The 25,972-nt window shown below is 42.1% G+C and overlaps 1 protein-coding gene across 1 annotated transcript; it reads right to left on the reverse strand.

Annotated features, from left to right (window-relative positions):
• Positions 1 to 13,240: 13,240 nt before the first annotated feature.
• Positions 13,241 to 24,761, reverse strand: LOC124037669 (ornithine decarboxylase antizyme 1-like). The gene is given in 7 exon segments (XM_046352616.1): positions 13,241 to 13,845; positions 13,930 to 14,015; positions 15,708 to 15,742; positions 15,744 to 15,884; positions 15,976 to 16,062; positions 16,064 to 16,121; positions 24,536 to 24,761. Coding segments are annotated over 7 exon segments (657 nt in total). The 5' UTR covers positions 24,655 to 24,761; the 3' UTR covers positions 13,241 to 13,714.
• Between the last annotated feature and the right edge of the window lie 1,211 nt (positions 24,762 to 25,972).

The raw sequence follows: 25,972 nt of genomic DNA on the forward strand, positions 1-25,972 counted from the left end.
TACACACAAATATTTAGTATATTTATTTAATTTAGTTAATTAGGTCCATCCCTCTGAACAGAAATAACCACACTTGGTTAGAGCTTCCGCTACGAGACAAACACCGTCACACGTACGCACACACGGTACTCCAAAGTGGGAGATCATGAGGGGGTGAGGGGGAAGACACTGGTATAAAGCCCCGCTGGTTTCTCTCCAGACCAATCTAGCCAAGCCTTCCCAAGGCGCGCACTGGTGAACGGGAGAGACACACACACACACACAACAATCACAATGAACAAGAATATGACAGTGACACGCACCATCAGCATTGGAACTATAGGCAGTAGTGCAAAACCCAGTTGCGCAGGGATGCGTGCGCTTTTGTGGGCCACCGCCAGCACGCGCTCTCTAGGGAGTTCCTTTGGATCAGACTGCCACTCATGTAAGGACAACATCTTCAGCAATATTCTGACACCTAGCAGTATTCCACAGTTTACCATTCCCAGTCTTCACCATTCCCAAGAGGATGATGGAGAGGAGGCAGACGAAGGTTTTGGAAGCCCTGAAGTGGACACCGGCTGTTTATCTCTTTCAGCCTCTTCGCTATCTTTATCAGCGTCATCCTCAAACGTTGTGTCTCCAACTGAGCGAAAAGCCCACCTCAGACCCCTTCATCCAAAAGCGGTCTCCCCTCCACAAGGAGAGCTCGTACCCCAGCCCCTTCCTGGAACCTGAGCAGTGTCCCGACCCAACGACCAGAGCTGCCCTGTCTCTGCCTCACCTTGCCAAGGTCACCACCCCTTACGGCTTTGTCACCCTGAGTCAGAGCCCTCAGATGGTCAACGAGGAGGCTCTGCTTTTCCAAGCTGGGCTCCGGCGGCTACACAAGGACGAGGACAGTGTCCACCACAGGACACAGGCCATTCACATCAAACACAATGCCTCCAGACGGTCGTCTACTGTCCAACACCTCTCCAGAGAATATAGTATCTCACAGACTGAAGCAGGAGGAGATACAGCAAACCATCTCCCCAGTATCATCCTCATCCTCCACCGCCTCACAGAAACATGCCACAGGAGTCAAACCTCAATGTCGGCTGTGGGGAGTTCTACGCAAACACTTCACGACTCAGGAGATTGAGTGATTGTTCTATCAGAAAATAAGGATAGTAGGATGCCCTTTACATTACAGGAAATAACCATCAAGACATTTCTACAGCTTACAGATGTATCTTGATTATGCATTCTCTACTTCAGCATGTTTTGCTAAGGACCCATTTGTAATATAAACCGTATAGACCGTATTTGCACATTTTCAGTTCCTCACATGATAATTCATGTGATGCATTGTATTGGTGTTCTGTCAAATCCAACAATAAAACATTGCATTCATATGAAAGCTGGTCATGAATTCATCATTTTGTTTAAATGCCATGAAGAAGCCTTTCATAAACAGTCTCCTCTAAAGACAGGTCAATATATCATGAAATCCAGATGACTGGCTAGTGTATTAGCTATGGCTACACGCTAGATACATTTTTCAAAGATTTCCAATTTCCAAGACGCACTTGTTGGATTTACAATGAATAATAATAATATTGCCCCTCAAAATAAATCCAACTGAGATGGTGTAGGCTATCTCTTGGATTATATCATCATGGTTGTGGATGGGCATTCATGTTGCACTGACCAACGTTAATACTAATGGATTCCAATCCCTAGTCACCTTCAGTCAGCAGCAGTGTCAGCAGCCGTGTCAGCCCCCCTTCAGACCTGCAGTATATAGAGCCCCACTATGGCTAGCCTTATGTCTGTGTGTTTTAAAGGGCCAGTGCAGCCGTATTCATCTCTATATCAAATCATTTCTGGGTAACAATGAAGTTGGCAGTGGGGCAAAACCTTATTTTGATTGTTTTCAATTGAAATGGTCAAAAAGTAACAAAGAGCAATTTCTCAAGCAATAATCTTGCCTGGACTGTCTGTAAGTGGTCTGAATGGGGAGGGGAAAACTGAAAACCAGCTGTTATTGGCAGAGAAGATTGGAGCTCTCTTTCTTATTGGTCTAAAACGCCTGGTGATGACACCAGGCAAGCAAAAACTCCATCCCACCAAAACAGGCAGAAATTTCAGCCGGTCTTTTCAAACAGACATCCCAATCTACCATGCACCATCAATAACAACACATAGAATGGCTATATATTTTCAATGGTTTATTACTCTTCAGATGACCATTTAAAGCTACATATCATAAAGGATGATGTATTTCAGCAACTCAATCTGTTGCAGATGAGACGTTGTACGGCCATACGTCCAACAGTCTGTAAAGCTGAAGTGCATATTGTTCATAGTGTGCTGACGCAACGTCTGCTGTGAGATAGACCCTGTTCTCTGTGGCTCTCATCATATGAGTAGCTCTTAAGGGAAAGGACACTCGCGCCTAATGATGTCTAACCTTCTACTGATACTCATTATATCTCTCTCTCAGATCTAGATTATCATTAAGAGGGAGAGTGCCTCACTGTGGGATAAAGACGAAAGATGAAACCCTATAATTCTAAAACCAAATCACACAAACCCCCTTGTCTGAAGAGCACTTGGCCTAATATATTTCAATAGGATTATCATGTTTCAGGTATGACCCAGGTGCAGACAGTGTTGAAGAAACTAAAGTTTATTCTGTAAACAGGGGCTGGCAAACGACAGGTCAAGGCAGGCAGGGGCCAATAATCCAGAGAGGGTGTAAAGCAGCGGAACAGCAGGCAGGCTCAGGGTCAGGTCAGGCAGAGGTCGGTAATCCACAGTAGAGGCAAAGGTACAGGACAGCAGGCAGGCTCAGGATCAGGTCAGGCAGAGGTCGGTAATCCACAGTAGAGGCAAAGGTACAGGACAGCAGGCAGGGTCAGGTCAGGCAGAGGTCGGTTATCCACAGTAGAGGCAAAGGTACAGGACAGCAGGCAGGGTCAGGTCAGGCAGAGGTCGGTTATCCACAGTAGAGGCAAAGGTACAGGACAGCAGGCAGGGTCAGGTCAGGCAGAGGTCGGTAATCCACAGTAGAGGCAAAGGTACAGGACAGCAGGCAGGGTCAGGTCAGGCAGAGGTCGGTAATCCACAGTAGAGGCAAAGGTACAGGACAGCAGGCAGGCTCAGGATCAGGTCAGGCAGAGGTCGGTAATCCACAGTAGAGGCAAAGGTACAGGACAGCAGGCAGGGTCAGGTCAGGCAGAGGTCGGTAATCCACAGTAGAGGCAAAGGTACAGGACAGCAGGCAGGGTCAGGTCAGGCAGAGGTCGGTAATCCACAGTAGAGGCAAAGGTACAGGACAGCAGGCAGGCTCAGGTCAGGCAGAGGTCGGTAATCCACAGTAGAGGCAAAGGTACAGGACAGCAGGCAGGGTCAGGTCAGGCAGAGGTCGGTAATCCACAGTAGAGGCAAAGGTACAGGACAGCAGGCAGGCAGGCGGGGGTCAAAACCCAGGAAACTAGAAAACAGGGACTATAGCAAAGACAGGAGCAAGGGAAACCACTGGTAGGTTTGAACGGGGGGGGGGGCAAGCACAAGGACAGGTGAAACAGATCAGGGCATGACAGAAATAATGGAGCCAGATATTCATTCTCGGAATAATGCCCACTGCAAATTAAGAAAGTTGCATGTACAAGCTTGTTTAAACGTATTCATGCTGACCAATAGGCCTTCAGTGTGCTATTGTTATACCTGTTTTAATTATAATCCCTCTCTGCACTTCAACAATAACAGGTCCAACCTCCCATCTTCCCAAGGACTGAATGTCCAAGTAGAGTGAATGTTAGTCAAGCCAGATACCTTCAATTATGTTCTCCAAGATAAGCCAAAGACACTCTGCAACCCTAGATGGACTAAACTGAAATATGAATAGATCTATAGCACCCGCAAAATGTTGCATCATTACTAGGAACATCAATTAGAGTGACCACAATGACAAATAGAAATGGCTGACTGTGTGTATGATCCTCTACCATAGACCTAAGCAGGGATTCACTCAATCATAAACATTATGCACAATGAACATCAGGGTAAATAAAATAAGACAGTTGTAGAGTTGACAAAACAACACAGATCAGACACTTTGTTATGCTAAATTGTCTATAAAACAAAGACAGTAATAATCTTTACGGGAGTACAGTGTACAACATGAATTCACACGTGCTTGTCAAAACAGATGCATCCCAAAGTAATTGGGGGCAAGCACATTGAAGAAGAAGAAGTCAAAGTACAATGGAGGCAGAGACCAAGTGTGTGATGGATCTAACTAAAAAGGGGAGTGAGAGAAAAAAAGAGAAGTTGTGTGAAGTTGGGAGTTTCTTTTTGATGTTCATCCTTATTTTGTAGTTGAGGTTACTGCATAAGTACTGCTATGCCATTACACAGACACTACTTGTAGAGAGAGAGAGAGAGAGAGAGAGAGAGAGAGAGAGAGAGAGAGAGAGAGAGAGAGAGAGAGAGAGAGAGAGAGAGAGAGAGAGAGAGAGAGAGAGAGAGAGAGAGAGAGAGAGTGAATCAATATCCAATATCCCACGGCTAATGGTTGTATTCAGGCACTACAATGCCCATATACCACCTCTCCTAGGCCTTATTGCTTAAGTCTAAGTCTTCTTCTGTATTTTCACTTCCTTATTCTGAAGAAGTTCTCAATAATCATAGAGTCAAAGTGTGAAACTGGGCAATGATTTCTCTGGAAAGTTTCTGTTCTGACGATGACATGTTCTGTACTTACCGCTAACTCTATTACCAGCCTGTTCAACCGCTCCTTCGTATCTTCTGAGATCCCCAAGGATTGGAAAGCTGCCGCAGTCATCCCCCTCTTCAAAGGGGGAGACATCCTGGACCCAAACTGTTACAGACCTATATCCATCCTGCCCTGCCTATCTATGGTCTTCGAAAGCCAAGTCAACAAACAGATCACTGACCATCACGAATCCCACCGTACCTTCTCCGCTGTGCAATCCGGTTTCCGACCCGGTCACGGGTGCACCTCAGCCACGCTAAAGGTGCTAAACAATATCATAACCGCCATCGATAAAAGACAGTACTGTGCAGCAGTCCTCATCGACCTGGCCAAGGCTTTCGACTCTGTCAATCACCATATTCTTATCGGCAGACTCAGTAGCCTCGGTTTTTCGGATGACTGCCTTGCCTGGTTCACCAACTACTTTGCAGACAGAGTTCAGTGTGTCAAATCGGAGGGCATGTTGTCCGGTCCTCTGGCAGTCTCTATGGGGGTACCACAGGGTTCAATTCTCAGGCCGACTCTTTTCTCTGTATATATCAATGATGTTGCTCTTGCTGCGGGCGATTCCCTGATCCACCTCTACGCAGACGACACCATTCTGTATACTTCTGGCCCTTCCTTGGACACTGTGCTATCTAACCTCCAAACGAGCTTCAATGTCATACAATACTCCTTCCGTGGCCTCCAACTGCTCTTAAACGCTAGTAAAACCAAATGCATGCTTTTCAACCGTTCGCTGCCTGCACCCGCATACCCGACTAGCATCATCACCCTGGATGGTTCCGACCTAGAATATGTGGACATCTATAAGTACCTAGGTGTCTGACTAGACTGCAAACTCTCATTCCAGACTCATATCAAACATCTCCAATCCAAAATCGACTCACACCGCAAAACTTACCCTAGTAAAACTGACTATCCTACCGATCCTTGACTTTGGCGATGTCATCTACAAAATAGCTTCCAATACTTTACTCAGCAAACCGGATGCAGTTTATCACAGTGCCATCCGTTTTGTTACTAAAGCACCTTATACCACCCACCACTGCGACCTGTATGCTCTAGTCGGCTAGCCCTCGCTACATGTTCGTCGCCAGGCCCACTGGCTCCAGGTCATCTACAAGTCTATGCTAGGTAAAGCTCCGCCTTATCTCAGTAGCACGTGCTCCAGCAGGTGTATCTCACTGATCACCCCTAAAGCCAAAACCTCATTTGGCCGCCTTTCCTTCAAGTTCTCTGCTGACTGCGACTGGAACGAATTGCAAAAATCTCTGAAGTTTGAGACTTTTATCTCCCTCTCCAACCTTAAACATCTGCTATCTGAGCAGCTAACCGATCGCTGCAGCTGTACATCGTCCATCGGTATATAGCCCACCCAATTTACCTACCTCATTCCCATATTGTTTTTTATTTTATTTACTTTTCTGCTCTTTTGCACACCAGTATATCTACCTGCACATGTTCATCTGATCATTTATCACTCCAGTGTTAATCTGCTAAATTGTAATTATTCACTCCTATGGCCTATTTATTGCCTACCTCCTCATGCCTTTTGCACATACTGTATATAGATAATTTTTTTCTACTATGTTATTGACTTGTTTATTGTTTACTCCATGTGTAACTCTGTGTTGTTGTCTGTTCACACTGCTATGCTTTATCTTGGCCAGGTCGCAGTTGCAAATGAGAACTTGTTCTCAACTAGCCTACCTGGTTAAATAAAGGTGAAATAAAAATAAATAAATAAAACTCTCAGAACCCTCTTACTGTCATCAAGAGAGATTTTTCTTAAAGAGCACCACCCCACCACCAGCGCCCAAGAAGAGGCTGGCTCGCACCCTATCCCTACCAGGGGTCTATCTGTGTCCTATCTCCCCATTGCCTGCTACCCTGCCATTACCAAAACTATGACAACACTCTCTACAAGCCTGCCCCCATCACAGACACTCAGGCCCATGTAGAGAGAGATGAAGAAAGAACAGTCCAGAAGAGCCCTCTCCACTTGCAGCCCATATCTCAACTGAACTTCGATACACCTGACAAACAGCTTCACTATTTCTTCAGCAGTTCCACAATCAGGGGAATATTTCTCAAGGCATTCAGCATCGCGACCTACTGTTCCTGAGAAATATGGCACAGCACCTGGAGGCTGGGGTTCTCCTGATGAGAGAATCCAGTGAAGAAGTTGGTGCATTTCAGCTCAAAGATGTCCTCTTCTGTGAAAACTACCAGCCCGTGCAGATAGCAGTTTCACTGTACTACAGCCTGAATAGCCCAACGTTTCCTGGGAAGATGATATACTCATAATATATAGGTTATACTCAATAATATATAGCCTACACAGTATTCATAGTTGAGTCATGTGCACAGTGCAAAAATCAAGCAAAATGCAAACACAGCTGCACCAAATGCAAACAGCCACAATCAAAAATAGGAGATAATTACAAAAAAGTGGTATTTCTATGATCTACCCCAAGCCACAAGTCATGATCTGCACCCTTATGGCAAGTTTGGTAACCCCTAACTCACACATTCAAACCCCAGTGACACACACTTCCTCTGAACTGCCAACAGGTGTTCAGCAACCCAACAGAATTCAAAGACAACAGCAAACATCCATGGGTTAGAAAGGGCTGTTTTGTAAGACTGTACATTAGAGAAGCCAACCAACTTTGATGCGACTTCTTTACAAAAGGAAAGGTTTTCGGATGTTAATATTTTCTCGCTGGTTTCATTCCCAGGTAAACAGTAAAGTTTCCCCCTCGTCTGATCCTACCTCGCCTAGTGTCGCCCCATGTCAACGCCCAGTAGGTCATTGTATCTTTCCCATCATGACCAGCACTGGAGAAAGAACCTGGAACCAAAACCAAAATCACTTCAGAATCCTCAGTCTGATCATTGTGACAGAATCACCAAATTGAGGCAGACAAAAATCTGAGGACAGCAGTGGCCCGGCCTACAGTTGTTTTACTATTGCACATGGGATACACAGTGACTTTTGAGAGAGACTCAGGGTTGGGTAGGTTACTTTCTAAATGTAATCTGTTACAGTTTCTAGCCTAGTAGTTAGAGCATTGGGCCAGTAACCTAATGGTTGCTGGATCAAATCCCTGAGCTGACAAGGTAAAAATCTGTCATTCTGCCCCTGAGAAAGGCAGTTAACCCACTGTTCCCCTGGGTGCTGTGGATGTTGATTAAGGCAGTGCCATGCACCTCTCTAATTCAAAGGGGTTGGGGTAAATGTAGAAGACACATTTCAGTTGAATACATTCAGTTGGACAACTGACTAGGTATTCCCCTTAGTTACCGGTCCAAAATTGTTACATAACTTTTGGATTACCCAAACTCAGTAACATAATCTGATTAGTACCAGAGGTGTGGACTCGAGTCACAAATATGATGACTTGCAACTCGACTTTGACTTTAACACCAATGACTCGTGACTTAACTTGGACTTGAGCCTTTTGACTCGATCTGACTTGATACCCTCCCCAAGCCCAAATATTAAAAATCATGCTATTAAAAAAAGTGTGCAGCACAACAACTCTACATTTAACGGATTACAGTTTGAATCGGACAGCAGCCAATCAAATTGTGCCAGTTGAGAAAAGGTTGCATGTGGCAGTGCAGAGGAACATTGGCGAGTGAATTCAGATGGAGCCTTTGGAAAGATGATACACAAAATGATTATTTTCTGATATAAAGACGAAGTTGTATCAACAAAAAACGGATTGCAACTTGCAAAACATGCGGGAAGAAAATTACAGATGGAGCGCAACAACTTCCAACTTTGTTCGACATTTGAAGCTGCACAAAGAACGGTAAGTTGTGGCTAATACAGCCGACAGCTATATCATTCATAACTTTGCTAGTGTAGCATGTAGGCTAACGTAATGTTAAATCAATGAGCCTCCACACAGTCAGTCAGTGCGGGAACATGATCATTGCACCCAAGATTGAGCTACAACTGGCTAGGCAGTTGGTAGCCTAAATCCTGCCTGATGTTACTGCTGTTCCTAAAACCATTGACATTTGTTAGCCTACAGTAACCACACACAGAGAGAGTGTGTGTGTGTGTTGAGGTTGGGCAATTGTGTACAAGCCTACATCGCCCGATTGTGCCCTATAGCAATCCTTGATAGTCGATCACTATTGGGGTGGTCTTTCTATAATAATAATAATAATATATGCCATTTAGCAGACGCTTTTATCCAAAGCGACTTACAGTCATGTGTGCATACATTCTGGCTACCCATGTATTTCCATGAAAACATAACGTTTATTGGAAAGTAAAGCATTCATGATTTGACTAAATGTAATATACTAAGTATTACTCTTGTTAAAAATATGAAATGGTATTACATTTGGTGAAGAGCACATTATGACTTGTTTAGGACTCAAAATTCAAAGTTTAGGACTTGAGACTTGACTTGATACTTGTCGGTCTTGACTTGTGACATGACCCAGACTTGCCTGTCTTGACTTGGGACTTGAGTGCTAAGATTTAAGACTTACTTAGGACTTGTAAAACAATGACTTGGTCCCACCTCTGCTGATTACATTGGGGCGTCAGCATAGCCTAGTGGTTAGAGCGTTGGACTAGTAACCAGAAGGTTGTGAGTTCAAACCCCCGAGCTGACAAGGTACAAATCTGTCCTTCTGCCCCTGAACAGGCAGTTAACCCACTGTTCCCAGGCCGTCATTGAAAATAAGAATGTGTTCTTAACTGACTTGCCTGGTAAAATAAATAAATAAACATTCAGTCACTTTTAGATTACTTTCCCCTTAAAAGGCATTAGAAGAAGACAACAATGTATATTACCAATTGAAGGACATCTATTGCAGGATAAATCAATGTTAAAAGTTTACATAGCTGGCCCTATATGAATGTTAAATTTTACATTATGGCTTGGTTGTGTAGGCTCTTCTAACTCATCGCTTTCTACTACATATAACTTTGCTAGTCTGTACATTAAATATATATATTTTTATAAATACAAAAATGGATGTAGCAACCACAGATTGGCAATTTAAGTTTACCAAAAGTGTGCTAGTTTGAGCATGTGTCCATTAGACCTATGGATACATTTTTTATCAACATGAATTAGATTGAGCAATAAAACCCACACTTTTATTCCATAGGCTGGGATCCGCACTATGCAAGAGCGCATTTATCAATGGCTGTCCACTGGTTTCAAAAACAATGATTGATAGTTTAAACTTCTTGAATTCAACTATTATTGGGATCAAATACACATTTAGGTTTGTGAACAGCAATCCACAACAACCACAATCCGTAAGGCGCAAATAGCTAAATGAGAGCGCAGCAGTGTGATTCACATCAATAAGTGATATCCGTATCGCCGTAGACTACACCACTGCTGTCATCCTTACCTCCAAGCGTTAATTCAAGTTTAATAATTTTTGGATGCCGACAGCATTCGCACTATTGGAAGACATAGTTTGGACTGTAGCCTACAAAAGTCAATTCCTGCTCTTTTCCCGCGATCCATCAAACACATTTGGTGTCATCATACTGTAGTGTTCTCTGATTTGTCAGACTCGCTCAGGTGGAACAAAATTAAATATGCGCCTTTTTAAAATGTTGATATGAATGTCATTGAGGAAACAGAGAAGTGTCATATTTTTTTCAAAAATAATTTCTGAATTTAAAAGTAATCCTCGAAGTAATCATTTAGTTTTTCACAAGTATCTGTAATCTGATTACAATATTTTTGCTGGTAACGTAACCAATTACAGTTACCGTTTTTTGTAATCCCTTACTTGTAACGGACTCCCCAACCCTGGAGAGATTTACCAACCAGAAGCTACTTTGGAAGACTTTATACAAGAGGGAAGGGTCCTGCAGAGCTTTGAACTACTAGCCTATGAGAGGCAAGTTATTTTTATTTCAACTTTGCACATTCTACTTTGCACATTCTTCCACTGCAAATTGTTATTACTTTGCCACCATGGCCTTTTTTTTGCCTTTACCTCCCTTATCTCACCTCATTTGCTCACATCGTATATAGACTTGTTTATACTGTATTATTGACTGTATGTTTGTTTTACTCCATGTGTAACTCTGTGTCATTGTATGTGTCGAAATGCTTTGCTTTATCTTGGCCAGGTCGCAATTGTAAATGAGAACTTGTTCTCAACTTGCCTACCTGGTTAAATAAAAGTGAAATAAAATAAATTAAATTAAATAAAACGTGAGTAGTCTGCTGCTACAGTTGGCTTTGGGGTTGCAACACCTGTGCAGCAACGCAGCCACCTGTGTGAGGGCACAGCGCTTCTTACTGGTATGGTCAAGGGGTGAAAACAGAGGGAGAGAAAATAGCAGGAAAGGCAAATTATAAAAATAAAAACATGCAATCAATGCCAGGCACTGTGGCATATAAAGCAGGAGAAAGTGGGCACTGTGGCATATAAAGAAGGAGAAAGTGGGCACTGTGGCATATAAAGAAGGAGAAAGTGGGCACTGTGGCATATAAAGAAGGAGAAAGTGGGCACTGTGGCATATAAAGAAGGAGAAAGTGGGCACTGTGGCATATAAAGCAGGAGAAAGTGGGCACTGTGGCATATAACAAAGGAGAATGTGGGCACTGTGGCATATAAAGCAGGAGAAAGTGGGCACTGTGGCATATAAAGAAGGAGAAAGTGGGCACTGTGGCATATAAAGATGGAGAAAGTGGGCACTGTGGCATATAAAGGAGAAAGTGGGCACTGTGGCATATAAAGATGGAGAAAGTGGGCACTGTGGCATATAAAGAAGGAGAAAGTGGGCACTGTGGCATATAAAGAAGGAGAAAGTGGGCACTGTGGCATATAAAGGAGAAAGTGGGCACTGTGGCATATAAAGAAGGATAAAGTGGACACTATGGCATATAAAGCAGGAGAACGTGGTAGAAGTGAAGAGTTCTTAGAGTATGATAAAGCAAAGATAAAGGGGGTGATTCAGACCCTATGGAGTGATTGGGGAGCCTCTAATGTGGTGTTGATCCATAACCTTACTGCTTATGCTGCTCCATCCATATAGTCTCAGTTCTGAGCATTGCTAGAGTACTGCCTGTACCTCCCTGACAATGCTACCTCTCAGCAGACAGAGTTCAGATGATGCCACCTAGGACTCCCCATATCTACCATGGCTTCTCCAGCTCATCTCTTTGCTTCAGGATAGGTGTAATGGGCTACAGATAGCAAACATAGTTTGGAACCTGCAGGCTCTGCTCTGGGGTCCACATACTAAGCTCTTCAAGCTAAATCCCACTGGACCTTTCACTCTGCAGTGTCAAGCAGGCCCCTCTGTTGCTGAAGCTGGCAGAGACAGGGCTGATTCAGGACCAGCTCAGTCTGGATTGGGAACACTTACTGTGTCTGCAGTAACTCTCCTTCATTGACTCCAGGGCTGTGATGAGGACCACAGCACGACTAAGACTAGACCAGTGGACCAGAAGTTGTCATTATTCACAGCAATACTCATATTTCAAATACGTTTAAGTTCACTGCTTCACTGATCCTCCAATGTAAAATGTGGATGATTTTAAACTTTATGTATCTGGAATGCATAAAAGGTTAGCTTATTTCTCCATTAAAGGGTTAGCTTATTTCTCCATTAAAGGGTTAGCTTATTTCTCCATTAAAAGGTTAGCTTATTTCTCCATTAAAAGGTTAGCTTATTTCTCCATTAAAAGGTTAGCTTATTTCTCCATTAAAAGGTTAGCTTATTTCTCCATTAAAAGGTTAGCTTATTTCTCCATTAAAGGGTTTTCCAAGGATAATAACTACATATCAACTCCATATCAAAAAGCCCAAATTAAAGCCATTTCAAAATGTACACCTTCCTAATATTGAGTTGCACCACCCTTTGACCTCAGAACAGCCTCAATTTGTCAGGGCATGGACTCTACAATGTGTCGAAAGCGTTCCACAGGGATGCTGGCCCATGCAGACTCCAATACTTCCCATAGTTGTCAAGTTGGCTGGATGTCCTTTGGGTGGTGGATCATTCTTGACACACACAGGAAAATGAACTTGAAACACAAATCCTTCTTTAACCCGTTCCCACCCCTTCATCTACACTGATTGAAGTGAATTTAACAATTGACATCAATAAGGGGTCAAAGCTTTCACATGGATTAACCTTGTCAGTCTGTCATGGAAAGTGTAGGCCGTCATTGTAACTGACTTGCCTACTTAAAGGTTAAAGTTTATTTTTTTATAGGTGTTGCTAATGTTTTCTATACTCAGTGTATATGCACTTAACCTTTCATGGATCCAAGGAGCCCCATTAGCACACAGTAATGATTTTAAAACATCAACTTACAGTGCACTAGGTGAAATTCAACACTGACAGAGTGATTTTAAAAGATGATGCTTTTAAAACTGGTATAACCCTCTGGTCTACATAGGCCAAAATGTTACTTGTACAATTCTTTACATATTTCACTGCGCTGTATCCAATCCATACAACATAACTAGAAATCAAAATTCCACTTGTTAAGGTGAGCACTTTTATTCGCGCACTTGTTACATGCAGATTTCAGTCAAGTGAATCAAAACTAAAACAAAATAATTCATGCACACTTTTTTTTTTTAAAACTAAACATGAAAATCAACTTGAAGTAGCCAGGGGGAAAAACTAGTTACATGAGTATGCAGCATGGAAATTACCATATATATTACATCCTAGAGATTATCATTGTGGTGGATGGGGGAGGGGGAAATGAGCACTACACATGGAAATTATTACAGTGGTGAGGAAACATTTTCCAGATGTGTCCATTCCTGGTTTAACATTACACACTAGTGCAAATGTCATTGTAATACAGCACATCAAAGGTAATAAACAAAAACAATTTCACAGGAAACCTAAACCTCACTGAGTTTTGATAATATGCATTTTCCCTAAGTGATAGAGTGGGATGGGGAAGGGTACATAAAAGCAAACTTGTGTGTGATCAGTTATTCGTCATCAGAGGAGTCTCGTTCGATGCTGTAAGCCATGAAGAAAGCGTCAGGACGGGTAGGGACGAGGGGATGACCTGGTCTCACAATCTCAAAGCCCAGGAAGCTGAAGGTACGCAGCAGAGATGCTGGAGCGAGAGAGAAGGTAGTGTGAGAAGACTCAAACAAAAAAAGTATAAAAAGAAGGGTTGACTGGACACACAGGAACTTACCTCTGTCGTCTCGGTTCTTATGGAAGCAGATGAAGACATGGTCAACTTGCAGCTTCTCTTCCGCAAACTCCAGCAGGAGAGCAAAACTGGAGAAGGGAAGTAAATCAGTGAGCTATTAAGGCAGTGCAATAGAAACAGAGTCCATCTAGCAAGAAAAAAACATGTAAAACAGGTTTGAAGACATCATCCAGCGATAAAAAAATATATATTTAAAAAAGGTTGCCTATTGTAAAGCAATAGGAAACCTGTAAAGCAAGTATAACTAAATACAGTAAAATACACATACTAAAGGGTAAAAAAATACATTTAGAACAAAATAAGGTTTTAGACAATTGCAGAAAGAGTAGGGCATTCAAGGTGGACTAATGGGGATTGGCCTCCGCTTGCTTGAGGAACAATACAGAAAATAGTAAATGCCAACTATTTCATGAGGATACCTGGACCACCTATCGAGATGCGCCTTTTATTAAAGGGTCACCTGTTTTGAACGTTATATTGTTTTTGTGCATCTCATAGATGTTCTATAGATTCCCAGGGTCATTTCATGTGTATCTGAGATATTGGCGTTCAAGAAGACAGAAATCCGGCCGGCCAGTATGATGTAGTACTGCGGTCCTTCTGTAGCTCAGTTGGTAGAGCATGGCGCTTGTAACGCCAGGGTAGTGGGTTCGATCCCCGGGACCACCCATACGTAGAATGTATGCACACATGACTGTAAGTCGCTTTGGATAAAAGCGTCTGCTAAATGGCATATATTAGTACTGCGATAAAGTCGCTCTCATTACAATGAAAGTTAATAGGAAACGACTTTTAGATTGCGAAAACGTCTATCATACGACAGATTTCAATATTGGCCGATGTCGTAACTCGAGAGGATGCCTTCTTGAATGAGCCATTGGTCATATTTTTTTGCGATATTCCTACCTCGAGAAAACTAATTTAATAGAGGGTCTAGCTAATTTTCCTATAAGTCTGCCTCTTTAGTCAAGGGTGCATTGCATGGGTGCGGTTACCAATCGCGTTCACGTTGTCATGCTGGGTCACAAAGTTGCTAAGCTAATCATCACACAATCCCTTCTCAAAGTGAGGGTATATGTCAAGAAACATGCCTATTTCCCGCAAAAGTACGTAATGTCTCGATTCCAAAGCTAGTTATCTTACATCTTTGAAAATATTTGTAATGTTGTACTTCTTCTTGACAAAATTTGTGCCAATGTTGGGAATTTTTAGATGGCGGCCAAGAATCCCATTCACTCCTTGAAGGAGAGCGCTCTTTGTCCCAGAATTGCCCAGAATGCACCACACGGCACATTGACGTAGCATGGGCAACATTTCCCCATCTCCTCAAAAGTATATCTGTAGTTGTGAATGTTGGACTCTACTGAGACACATCGATTTACAGATTGAACATGGTGAGATTGTTGACTCCTAAATTGCCTAATCAAACGGCACTAACTAGCTACTTTACATGCTGAGATTATCTTTACGATTATTGTGTGTAGCTACATTTTCTAGCTAGCAACCTAGCCAGCCCCTAAAGAAAGCATTGCATTGTGGATTTTGTTGTCGACTTGAGCTGCAACAGATTCCCACAATAATTTACCACGTTGCTACCAACCTTATTATACCGCCAAAATGAAACCTTTGTTCATTAACTAAAGGAATGAGTTGTTTTGGGTGGATTTTCCTTTAAGTAAAATCAGGTGATAAATGAGCTGAAAAGGAGAATGTAGGAAACCGGTAGACAAAAGAGGTTGCATTTGCATTGGATCACTGACCTGTCTTTGCTGCCCTCAGGCAGAGCTCCAGGGGGGGATCTCGATGTAGATGTTCCTCCCTTTCAGCGCCCCCCTCCAGACACAGTGCTTGCCCACTGAGCGACGGGGCTCAAAGAGCAGGAAACGCACTCTGCCGTTGATGGGTGGAGGCTCCTCAAGAACCAGCAACCGAGCATCCTGCAAGATTTTTTTTTTTTAAATGAGTGGGTACGAAGAGAGGTTTGACATGTATCCTAATGCCAGAGGATGTGAAGGAGAGTGGACTCACAGAGTAGAATAGCTTAGCTGAAAGACTGCGATCCCGCTGGTCATTTCCTCGCCCACCTGGGATCTTCAGGGGTGGGCGAGGGGCATCAGGAACACCACAGAGGCCCCGGACAGGGGTTACTGCAACAGCGGGAACACCGCCTCTGACTGGAGGTGATGGAGAACACAGAAGAACAGAGCCATTATTACTACAGGAGTCATACAACTTTTACATTGAGCAATATATTGCACCTTCAGAATATATTCATAGTCCTAGACTTATTCCGCACTTTGCTGTGTGACAGCCTGAATTCAAAATGGATTGAACAAATTGTTCCTCACCTATCAACACAATACCCCATAATGGACAGAGTGAAAACATGTTTTTATAAATGTTTCCAAATTGATTGACAATGAAATAAATAAATATCGTATTCACACCCAAGTCTAGATCACTGTGTTTAAAAGAAATTGGACAATATGGCGGTATTTTAATAATGAAAGTTCTAAATTTACTTTATAAGTGGTTGACCCTAGGGTGGCAACACATACATTCTAAGTGATTTCAATGAGTCTTTCTCCATTTTGATTGAATTGAACCGTATAAAACCATAAATAGTTTAGAATTTATCAATTTCTTGTGCTCATTTGAAATCATTTCCACACTCCCATGTAGGGTTGCATGATTTGGGCAAACAATCTATTTTTTACCCCTTTTTTCTCCCCAATTTCGTGGTATCCAATTGTTGTGGTAGCTACTATCTTGTCTCATCGCTACAACTCCCATACAGGCTCGGGAGAGACGAAAGTTGAAAGTCATGCGTCCTCCGATACATAAGCCGTACTGCTTCTTAACACAGCGCGCATCCAACCCGGAAGCCAGCCGCACCAATGTGTCGGAGGGTACACAGTCCAACCTTGGTTAGCGCACACTGCGCCCGGCCCGCCACCGGAGTCGCTGGTGCGCGATGAGACAAGGACATCCCTACCGACCAAGCCCTCCCTAACCCGGACGACACTAGGCCAATTGTGCGTCGCCCCACGGACATCCCGGTCGTGGCCGGTTACGACAGAGCCTGGGCGCGAACCCAGGGACTCTGATGGCAGCGCCCTTAACCACTGCGCCACCCGGGAGGCCTAGGCCTTATTCTTAACCAAATGTTGCAAATCACTTGGGAAAGTGTTGGAATGATGGAAATATAATGATTATTCTAATTCTATAGTTAGAATATCATAGCGGACACTTTGAATACAGTGTTTGTCATGACAACGAATGAAAATACCAGGGAGGAGTTATTGTGACAGGGTAAGAACCAAAGAGTTGACAATGGGAATCTATAATCTTTGGCTACATTGAATGTTCTCTTAGCTGCTTCATGTAGCTAACATACTCATGCTTTGCGTATTCCTCTTTGATTTAGAAGATACGGCTGCACATGCTGATTTAGGTCTACACCACCGTATTATCAGGCTGTATAGCTAGTTACATTTGCGCTGACTCAGTACATTTATTAGCTAGCTATTCAGCCAGCTAACTATTGATTAGCATTAGCAGCTAACAACTTAGGCTCAAATCGCTAAGAAAATAGCCGTTTGCAGATGTAAGAAACAAACAAACTGTGTAGTGCCCCCCAATGGTGGAACAAACTCCCTCACGACGCCAGGACAGCGGAGTCAATCACCACCTTCCGGAGACACCTGAAACCCCACCTCTTTAAGGAATACCTAGGATAGGTTAAGTAATCCCTCTCACCCCACCCCCCTAAGTTTTAGATGCACTATTGTTAAGTGACTGTCCCACTGGATGTCATAAGGTGAATGCACCAATTTGTAAGTCGCTCTGGATAAGAGCGTCTGCTAAATGACTTAAATGTAAATGTAAATGTAAATGTAAATATAACGCTAGTAGAGCGCTGGGTCAGTAACCAAACAGTTGCTGGATCAAATCCCTGAGATGACAAGGTAAAAATCTGTTCTGCCCCGAGCAAGGCAGTTAACCCACTGTTCCCAGGCACCGATGACGTGGATGTTGATTAAGGAAGCCCCCACACCTTTCTAAAGCCAGCAAAAAAAGAAATGTCCCTTTATCAGGACCTGGTCTTTCAAAGATAATTCGTAAAAATCCAAATAACTTCAGATTTTCATTGTAAAGGGTTTAAACACCGTTTCCCCATGCTTGTTCAATGAACCATAAACAATTAATGAACATGCATGCACCTGTGGAACGGTCGTTAAGACACTAACAGACTTAGACTATAGACAATTAAGGTCACAGTTATGAAAACTTAAGACACTAAAGAGGCCTTTCTTCTGACTGAAAAACACCAAAAGAAAGATGCCCAGGGTCCCTGCACATCTGCGTGAATGTGCCTTAGGCATACTGCAAGGAGGCATGAGGACTGCAGATGTGGCCAGGGCAATAAATTGCCATGTCCGTACTGTGAGACGCCTAAGACAGTGCTACAGGGAGACAGGACGGACAGCTGATCGTCCTCGCAGTGGCAGACCACATCTGCACAGGATAGGTACATCTCAACATCATACCTGTGTGACAGAAATGTCTGGGTTCTTGTAGGTGCCTTGGTGGAAGGAAGAGTGGGGTAACATCTCACATTAAGAACTGGCAGTCCATGAGAATCTGGTGCAGTCCATGAGGAGGAGATTAACTGTAGTACTTAACTGCTTTGGGAACGGGGGCAGTATCGAGTAGCTTGGATGAATAAGCTGCCCAGAGTAAACTGCCTGCTACTCAGGCCCAAAAGCTAGAATATGCATATAATTAGTAACCCTAACCCTAACTAGTTTCTAAAACTGTTTGAATGATGTCTGTGAGTATAACAGAACTCATATGGCAGGCAAAAACCAGAGAAAAAAATCCGACCAGGAAGTGGGAAATCTGAAGTTAGTTGGTTTAAGTTTTTGCCTAGCCAATATACAGTGTCTATGGGGTCATATTGCACTTCCTAAGGCTTCCACTAGATGTCAACCGTCTTGAGAACATTGTTTCAGGCTTCTATTGTGAAGGGGGAGAGAATAAGACCTGTTTGAGTCAGAGTTCTGGCAGAGTTCAGTCAGGCGCGCGGCCGTGAGAGCTAGCTGCGTTCCTTTTCATTTCTAAAGACATAGGAATTGTCCGGTTTAAACATTATTGAAGATGTGTGTTAAAAACATCCTAAAAAGATTGATTCTATACATCGTCTGACATGTTTCTACGAACTGTAATAACTGACTTTGTCTGAACTAATTGCTCGTGCACTGTGCATTTGGATTACTGGGCTAAACACGCAAACAAAAAGGAGGTATTTGGACATAAATGGACTTAAACAAAACAAACATTTATTGTGGAACTGGGATTCCTGGGAGTGCATTCCGATGAAGATCAAAGGTAAGTGAATATTTATAACGCTATTTCTGAGTTGTGACATCTCTCCTTTGGAAAATGGCTGTATGTTTTTTTGTGACTTTTCGCCATAAAGCCTTTTTGAAATCAGACACTGTGGCTGGATTAACGAGAAGTTTCTTTAAAATGGTGTATAATACTTGTATGTTTAAGGAATTTTAATAATGAGATTTGTTGTTTTGAATTTGGCGCCCTGCAATTTCACTGGCTGTTGGTTAGGTGGCACGCTAGCATCCCACATATCCCAGAGAAGTTAATGCAGCTGGTGGCCACACCAGATACTGACCGTTACTTTCAATTTTGACCCCCCTTTGTTCAGGGACACATTATTCCATTTATGTTAGTCACATGTCTGTGGAACTTGTTCAGTTTAGGTCTCAGTTTAATATTATGTTCATACAAATATTTACAGATTAAGTATGCTGAAAAATAAACGCAGAGTTTAGTTGGGTTAATAAACGTGTAAGACACATTTCAGTTGAATGCTTTCAGTTGTACTGACTAGGTATCCCCCTTTGAATTTATATTAAGGAAAGTGAAAACCGCATTGTACATTCTTTGTAAATTCTTCAAGCTCTGTCAAGTTGGTTGTTGATCATTGTTAGACAGCCATTGCCATAGATTTTCAATATGACTTAAGTCAGACCTGTAACGAGGCCACTCAGGAACATTCAATTGTCATCATAGTAAGCAACTCTGGCGTATATTTGGCCTTGTATTTTAGGTTATTGTCCTGCTGAAAGATGAATGTCTCCCAGTGTGTTGGAAAAGAGACAACCTGGTTTTCCTCTAGGATTTTCCATGTGCTCTATTCAGTTTATTTTTATCCCAAAAAAACTCCCTAGTCTTTGCCAATGACAAGCATACCCATAACATGATGCAGCCAAAATTCAGGACAAAGTGAATTTGTTTACCAAATTTGATGCAGTTTAGTGCCTTATTGCAAACCATATGTTAACTGGATGTTATGTGATGTTTTTTTTTCCCTGTACAGCCCTCATGGTGAAATCCCTGAACGGTTTCCTTTCTCTCCAGAAACTGAGTTAGGAAGTACACCAGTATCTTAGTAGTGACTGGGTAATTAATAACTTCACCATGCTCAAAGGGATATTTAATGTCTTTGGGGGAAAGGGGTGCTAAGCTGACATATGGAATTGTTTTAAAAATGGTCATACAATGGATCATTTAGGTATTTGATTTTAGGACCGCTTTAGGTATCAGATAAATATATATATTTTTTTTACTTGATAAAATATTGATATTCGCATTTACTACTAAAGCCCATAGAAACACATTGAATAACACATTCATAAAATGGCAGAGGGTCAAAAACTAAATTAACTTATGTGTCAATCAACTCTGGGGGGTTAAGCACTACTCCTGAATTTATTTAGGCTTAACATAAAAGGAGTTACTTATACTTATTCACTCAAGACATTTCATGTTTTAATTTTATACAGAAAATATAAAAAACAACAATTTCAAAGATTTCACTAAGTTCATAAAGAAAATCAGTCAATTCAAGTAAATGCATTTGGCTCTAATCTATGGCTTTCACATGACTGGGAATACAGATACGCATCTGTTGGTCAAAGACACCTTAAAAAAAGAGAAGGGTGTGGCTCAGAAAACCAGTCAGTATCTTGTGTGACTACCATTTGCCTCATGCAGCGTGACATCTCCTTCACAGAGTTGAACAGGCTGTTTGATTGTGGAATGTTATCCCACTCCTCTTCAATGACTGTGTGAAGGAAATTGCTGAATATTGACGGGTAATGGAACAAGCTGTCGTACACGTCGATCCAAAGCATCCCAAACATGCTCAATGGGTGACATGTCTGGTGAATATAAAGGCTATGGAATAACTGGGACATTTTCAGCTTCCAGGAATTGTTTACAGATCCTTGCGACATGGGGGCTGTGCATTATACTGAAACATGAGGTGATGGTAGATGAATGGCAAGAGAATGGGGCTCAGGATCTCATCATGGTATCTCTCCATTCAAATTACCAGCAATAAAATGCAATTGTAGTCATGTCCGTGGTTATGCCAGCCCATTCCAAAACCCCACCATGGCACACTCTTGACATCAGCAAACCACTAGCCCACATGACCATCTGCCCGGTACATTTGAAACCAGGATCCACCTGTGAAGAGCACACTTCTCCAGCATACGAATGGCCTTCGAAAGTGAGCATTTTCCCTCTAAAGTCGGTTAATGACGCAGAACTGCAGTGAAGTCAACACCCTGGTGAGGACGACAAGCATGCAGATGAGCTTCCCAGAGACAGTTTCTGACAGTTTGTGCAGAAATTCTTCAGTTGTGCAAACCCACAGTTTCATCAGCTGTCCATGTGTCTGGTCCTAGAAGATCCTGGATGCACGTGGTCTGCGGTTGTGAGGCTGATTGGACGTACTGCCAAAATCTCTAAAATTGGATAAGGCTTACGGTAGAGAAATTAACATTCAATTATCTGGCAACAGCTCTGGTGGATATTCCTGCACTGCATGGTAATTGCACGCTCCCTCAAATTGACAGTTGTGGCATTGTGTTGTGTGACAAAACCGCACATTTTAGAGCAGCCTTTTGTCTCCAGCACAAGGTGCACCTGTGTAATGATAATGATGTTTAATCAGCTTCTTGATATGCCACACCTGTCAGGTGTATAGAAGATTATCTTTGCAAAAGAGAAATGCTCACTAATGGATGTAAACAAATGTGTGCACAAATTGAGAGAAATAAGCTTTTTGTGCTTATGGAACATTTCTGGGATATTTTATTTCAGCTCATGAAACATGGGACTAACACTTTACATGTTGCATTTAGATTTTTCGTCAGTAAACGTTTCTAAAAAGGTAATTCCACCTTGACATTATGGGGTATTGTGTGTAGGCCAGTGACAACTATTTAATCAGCTCAAAATTCAGTCTGGAACAACATTTGGAAAAAGTCAAGGGGTGTGAATACTTTCAGAAGGCACTGTACCACATCACTTACTATTAATAGATGCATTGTTTTATAAAGATTTCAAAGCATGCTCATCCATATGTGGTTTTCGGGGTAAATATAGCAAAAAAATTACAGCAGGTAAAAAAAAAAAAAATCTACCTGCCACAGTGCCTAGTGGACCAAAATATTAGTTTCAGTCCCTGGTGATGATTCAATAAACAAAATGACTGCCTTCACTCAGCTTGGTTGTCAGAGATGGCTGCCATGGTGACTGATTCCCTGTTGACATATCACTGATTAAGCAGAGTGAACTGTCACAGTGGGAGTAGCCTATGGGGGAAGAGACGAGTGCCACTGTCTGCATCATTTCGGGAAACAACGTTAATGGAAAAATACTGAGAACAATTTCAGCTACCCGGGCTAAAAACTAGGGTGGCAAAAAATGGTGGAGTTCATAACCTAATTCAAGTTTGCACTTGCGACAAAAAGGCCAACCTCTTACATCACTGAGACATGTGCCAGATTACCAACTACACTGATCAGCCATTTTGCCTAAGCAACTGAGAGTAGGTCTATTCTCCAAGCAGGAACAAACCCATAACCCATTAGCGGTGGTGTTACTGTTTAGACTCATATGCAAATGCCACTCCAGTGTTATATATGGAGCAGACATGTGAAAGCAAAGTAAGAACCATTGTCAACCTTGGAGCTCAAAATCAGAGTAACAGTGATATACACTCTGAAGTGTATGAGCGACGGCATAGGCTCATCACTACGGTATATTGACTGGAATCACTTGTGGTTCTAGTGAACGAGGTTCCTTTGGAAACAACCTGACCAGATAATTGCAAATAAAATCCAACTAGCATCATGGCCGTTCACAATCCACCTGTAAATTGTTACCACAGATTCAACTGCACTGCTATTCTACGCCATTCACAAAATTCCTCAAAATCCCCAGACAAACCATTCATGAAGCGCCTTAACTTGACAGCTGGCTTAGTCAGGTGGGAGATGAGTCCACCTCTTGCGTAACAGCCTTTACCAGTTGAATGAATCTGATGTGGAAAAATACTGCCTGGCAGAAAATAGAATAGATATTTGGTGTGTCCATTCTGATAGGAAACTATACTACACAAGTCAACAGTAGTTGTACTTAGTGAGACTCAGACTGCCGAGGCTAATCATGACGATTTGCATCTATTGAGAATAATCAAATGGAAAATACTCCATGGTGAGCCGACTTGTGTTAGGGCAAGGTCTTTCGTGTTGTCTAGGTTTTATTGGTCTATACAAGTTTTAATTCCCACAGATGAGAAGGGATGTAAATTCTGATAGGGTTAGTGTACACTGCTGTTCCTTAGCTGGGTTGTTTTTAGCTAAATAACCAACTTTTAGACTGCACATCCTGTACTTTGGTTTTTAGGCACAAGTACTGACAGGGAACTGAGCCAATAGGTAAGTTAACTAGTTGTCACTCATGTTACCTAGCTAACCTAGGTCGAAAGTATATTGTCGACCCAGTCAAGTCGTCACAGGTTTTTATTGGCCAAACATATGCAAGTGGACATATGATATTGATACCTGCGGGTGAGAAGCTACAAGTGTTGAAGTGTTGTAAGCTACATATTTGCCGCAATGGCTAGTAGTTGCTAACTAACGTTCGCTAACTGGCTGTGTGACTCTTGCTTAAAACGCACTGTCACTACGTTTCTAGCTACTAACGTCGACAAACGTCTTCCAGAACATTCGACGAAATAAGGTGTTAATCCAATTATCCCAACATTATTGTGAAAACATGTTGCCGTGGCTAACGTTAGTTGGTTAATTAATGCATCGCAAATAGAGCAATTAGCGTTAAACAGTGCATTGACAAAACCAAAGTAGCTAGTCAAAGAACGAGCTGGCTAGTTAGCATTAGCTGGTAACCTAACTAGCTACCTAACGTTAACCCGTTACCCAACGTCGTCAGCATAATGCTAAATGACAATTTGTTCGATATAAACAGCAACCAACTTTAATAACATTATACAGACTTCAATTAGAGCTAAATATAGTCAACTTTGAGATAAAAAGGCAGTTCGGCACAATATTGTTCCACTGACTTACATAATATCAACTGTAAAAACAGTAAACAAGTTGCTATCGGAGTAAGGTTACAGTTAGCTAGGCCTCTGCTACTGACCCAATGAGTAATTCCTTCTGACAATTACAACACTATCTCAACTTACCTTTCACTCTCGGGGTTATTACCGGGCAGTTCGTTAACTGGCATTGTGGATGTGGTTTTCTCTTTTTCTCTGACAAAACAGTGGCTATTTAATATCGTCTGAAGGTTGGATTTAACCATAAGGCCAACAGCGTCCAAGACTGCAGATCCCTTTTGCTTCTCTCCTCACCAAATAATTTTTCTCGTAGGCTCAGGCTGCCACAGCATAAGGGGAGGGCTGCTCGAGTCAGCAGTCACAAAGGAAAGGGAGTGTCCTAAAACCATGACGTTTGATGAATTAAACTTTGGAATTAAACCATAGAATTGGGAATGACAATTTAATAGGATATCTATTGTCGTGAATGTACTTTCATTAATCTGATGACTGTTATTTATCAAATCAACTATGTTTAATTATTACCCGATTACCTGAATCATGTAACAATTAACTCATTAGGATTTGAGGGACCACAAGAGCGGTTCTTTAAGGATCGTACCGTTAAAAAAAACATGTTATCCTAAAATGACATACAGGCAGTTAGATTTGGGTATCTCAGGACCTGAAGCAAGGATAGGAGCATTCTTGGTGTCATTTAAACGGAAACACTTTGAACTTTGTAGAAATGTGAAATTAATGTAGGAGAAAATAATACATGAGACCTGGTAAAAAGGTAATACAAACAAAAAAAAAACATTTGAAATGCAAGAGAAAGGGCATACTTTCCGATAGGAGTCTAGGTATAATTTAGATTTTGGCCAACAGATGGCAGCCGTGTGTGTGCAAAGTTTCAGACTGATCCAGTGAATAATTACATGACAATATTACATGACAATAGTTTGTATCAAGTCTGCCAGGAGTTGGCCAATTTGTACATAACTATTGAGAACATACAAAAATGCCATGGTAATAAAAATTTAAGTTTACAGAAATGTCATACATGATGGATCATTAGCTTATACACTAACTTTCACAAATCTAGATTTTTTTAACACATACAACAACACAGAGTTACACATGGAGTAAAACAAATATACAGTCAATAATACAGTAGAGAAATAAGTCTATATACAATGTGAGAAAATGAGGTGAGATAAGGGAGGTAAAGGCAAAAAAAAGGCCATGGTGGCAAAGTAAATACAATATAGCAAGTAAAACACTGGAGTGGTAGATTTGCAGTGGAAGAATGTGCAAAGTAGAAATATAAATAATGGGGTGCAAAAGAGATAAATAAATAAATACAGTAGGGGGAGAGGTAGTTGTTTGGGCTAAATTATAGATGGGCTATGCACAGGTGCAGTAATCTGTGAGCTGCTCTGACAGCTGGTGCTTAAAGCTAGGGAGGGAGATAAGTGTTTCCAGTTTCAGAGATTTTTGTAGTTCGTTCCAGTCATTGGCAGCAGAGAACTGGAAGGAGAGGCAGCCAGAGAAAGAATTGGTTTTGGGGGTGACCAGAGAGAT

This window comes from Oncorhynchus gorbuscha, linkage group LG06 (assembly GCF_021184085.1).
Source record: "Oncorhynchus gorbuscha isolate QuinsamMale2020 ecotype Even-year linkage group LG06, OgorEven_v1.0, whole genome shotgun sequence".
Taxonomy (NCBI): Eukaryota; Metazoa; Chordata; class Actinopteri; order Salmoniformes; family Salmonidae; genus Oncorhynchus; species Oncorhynchus gorbuscha.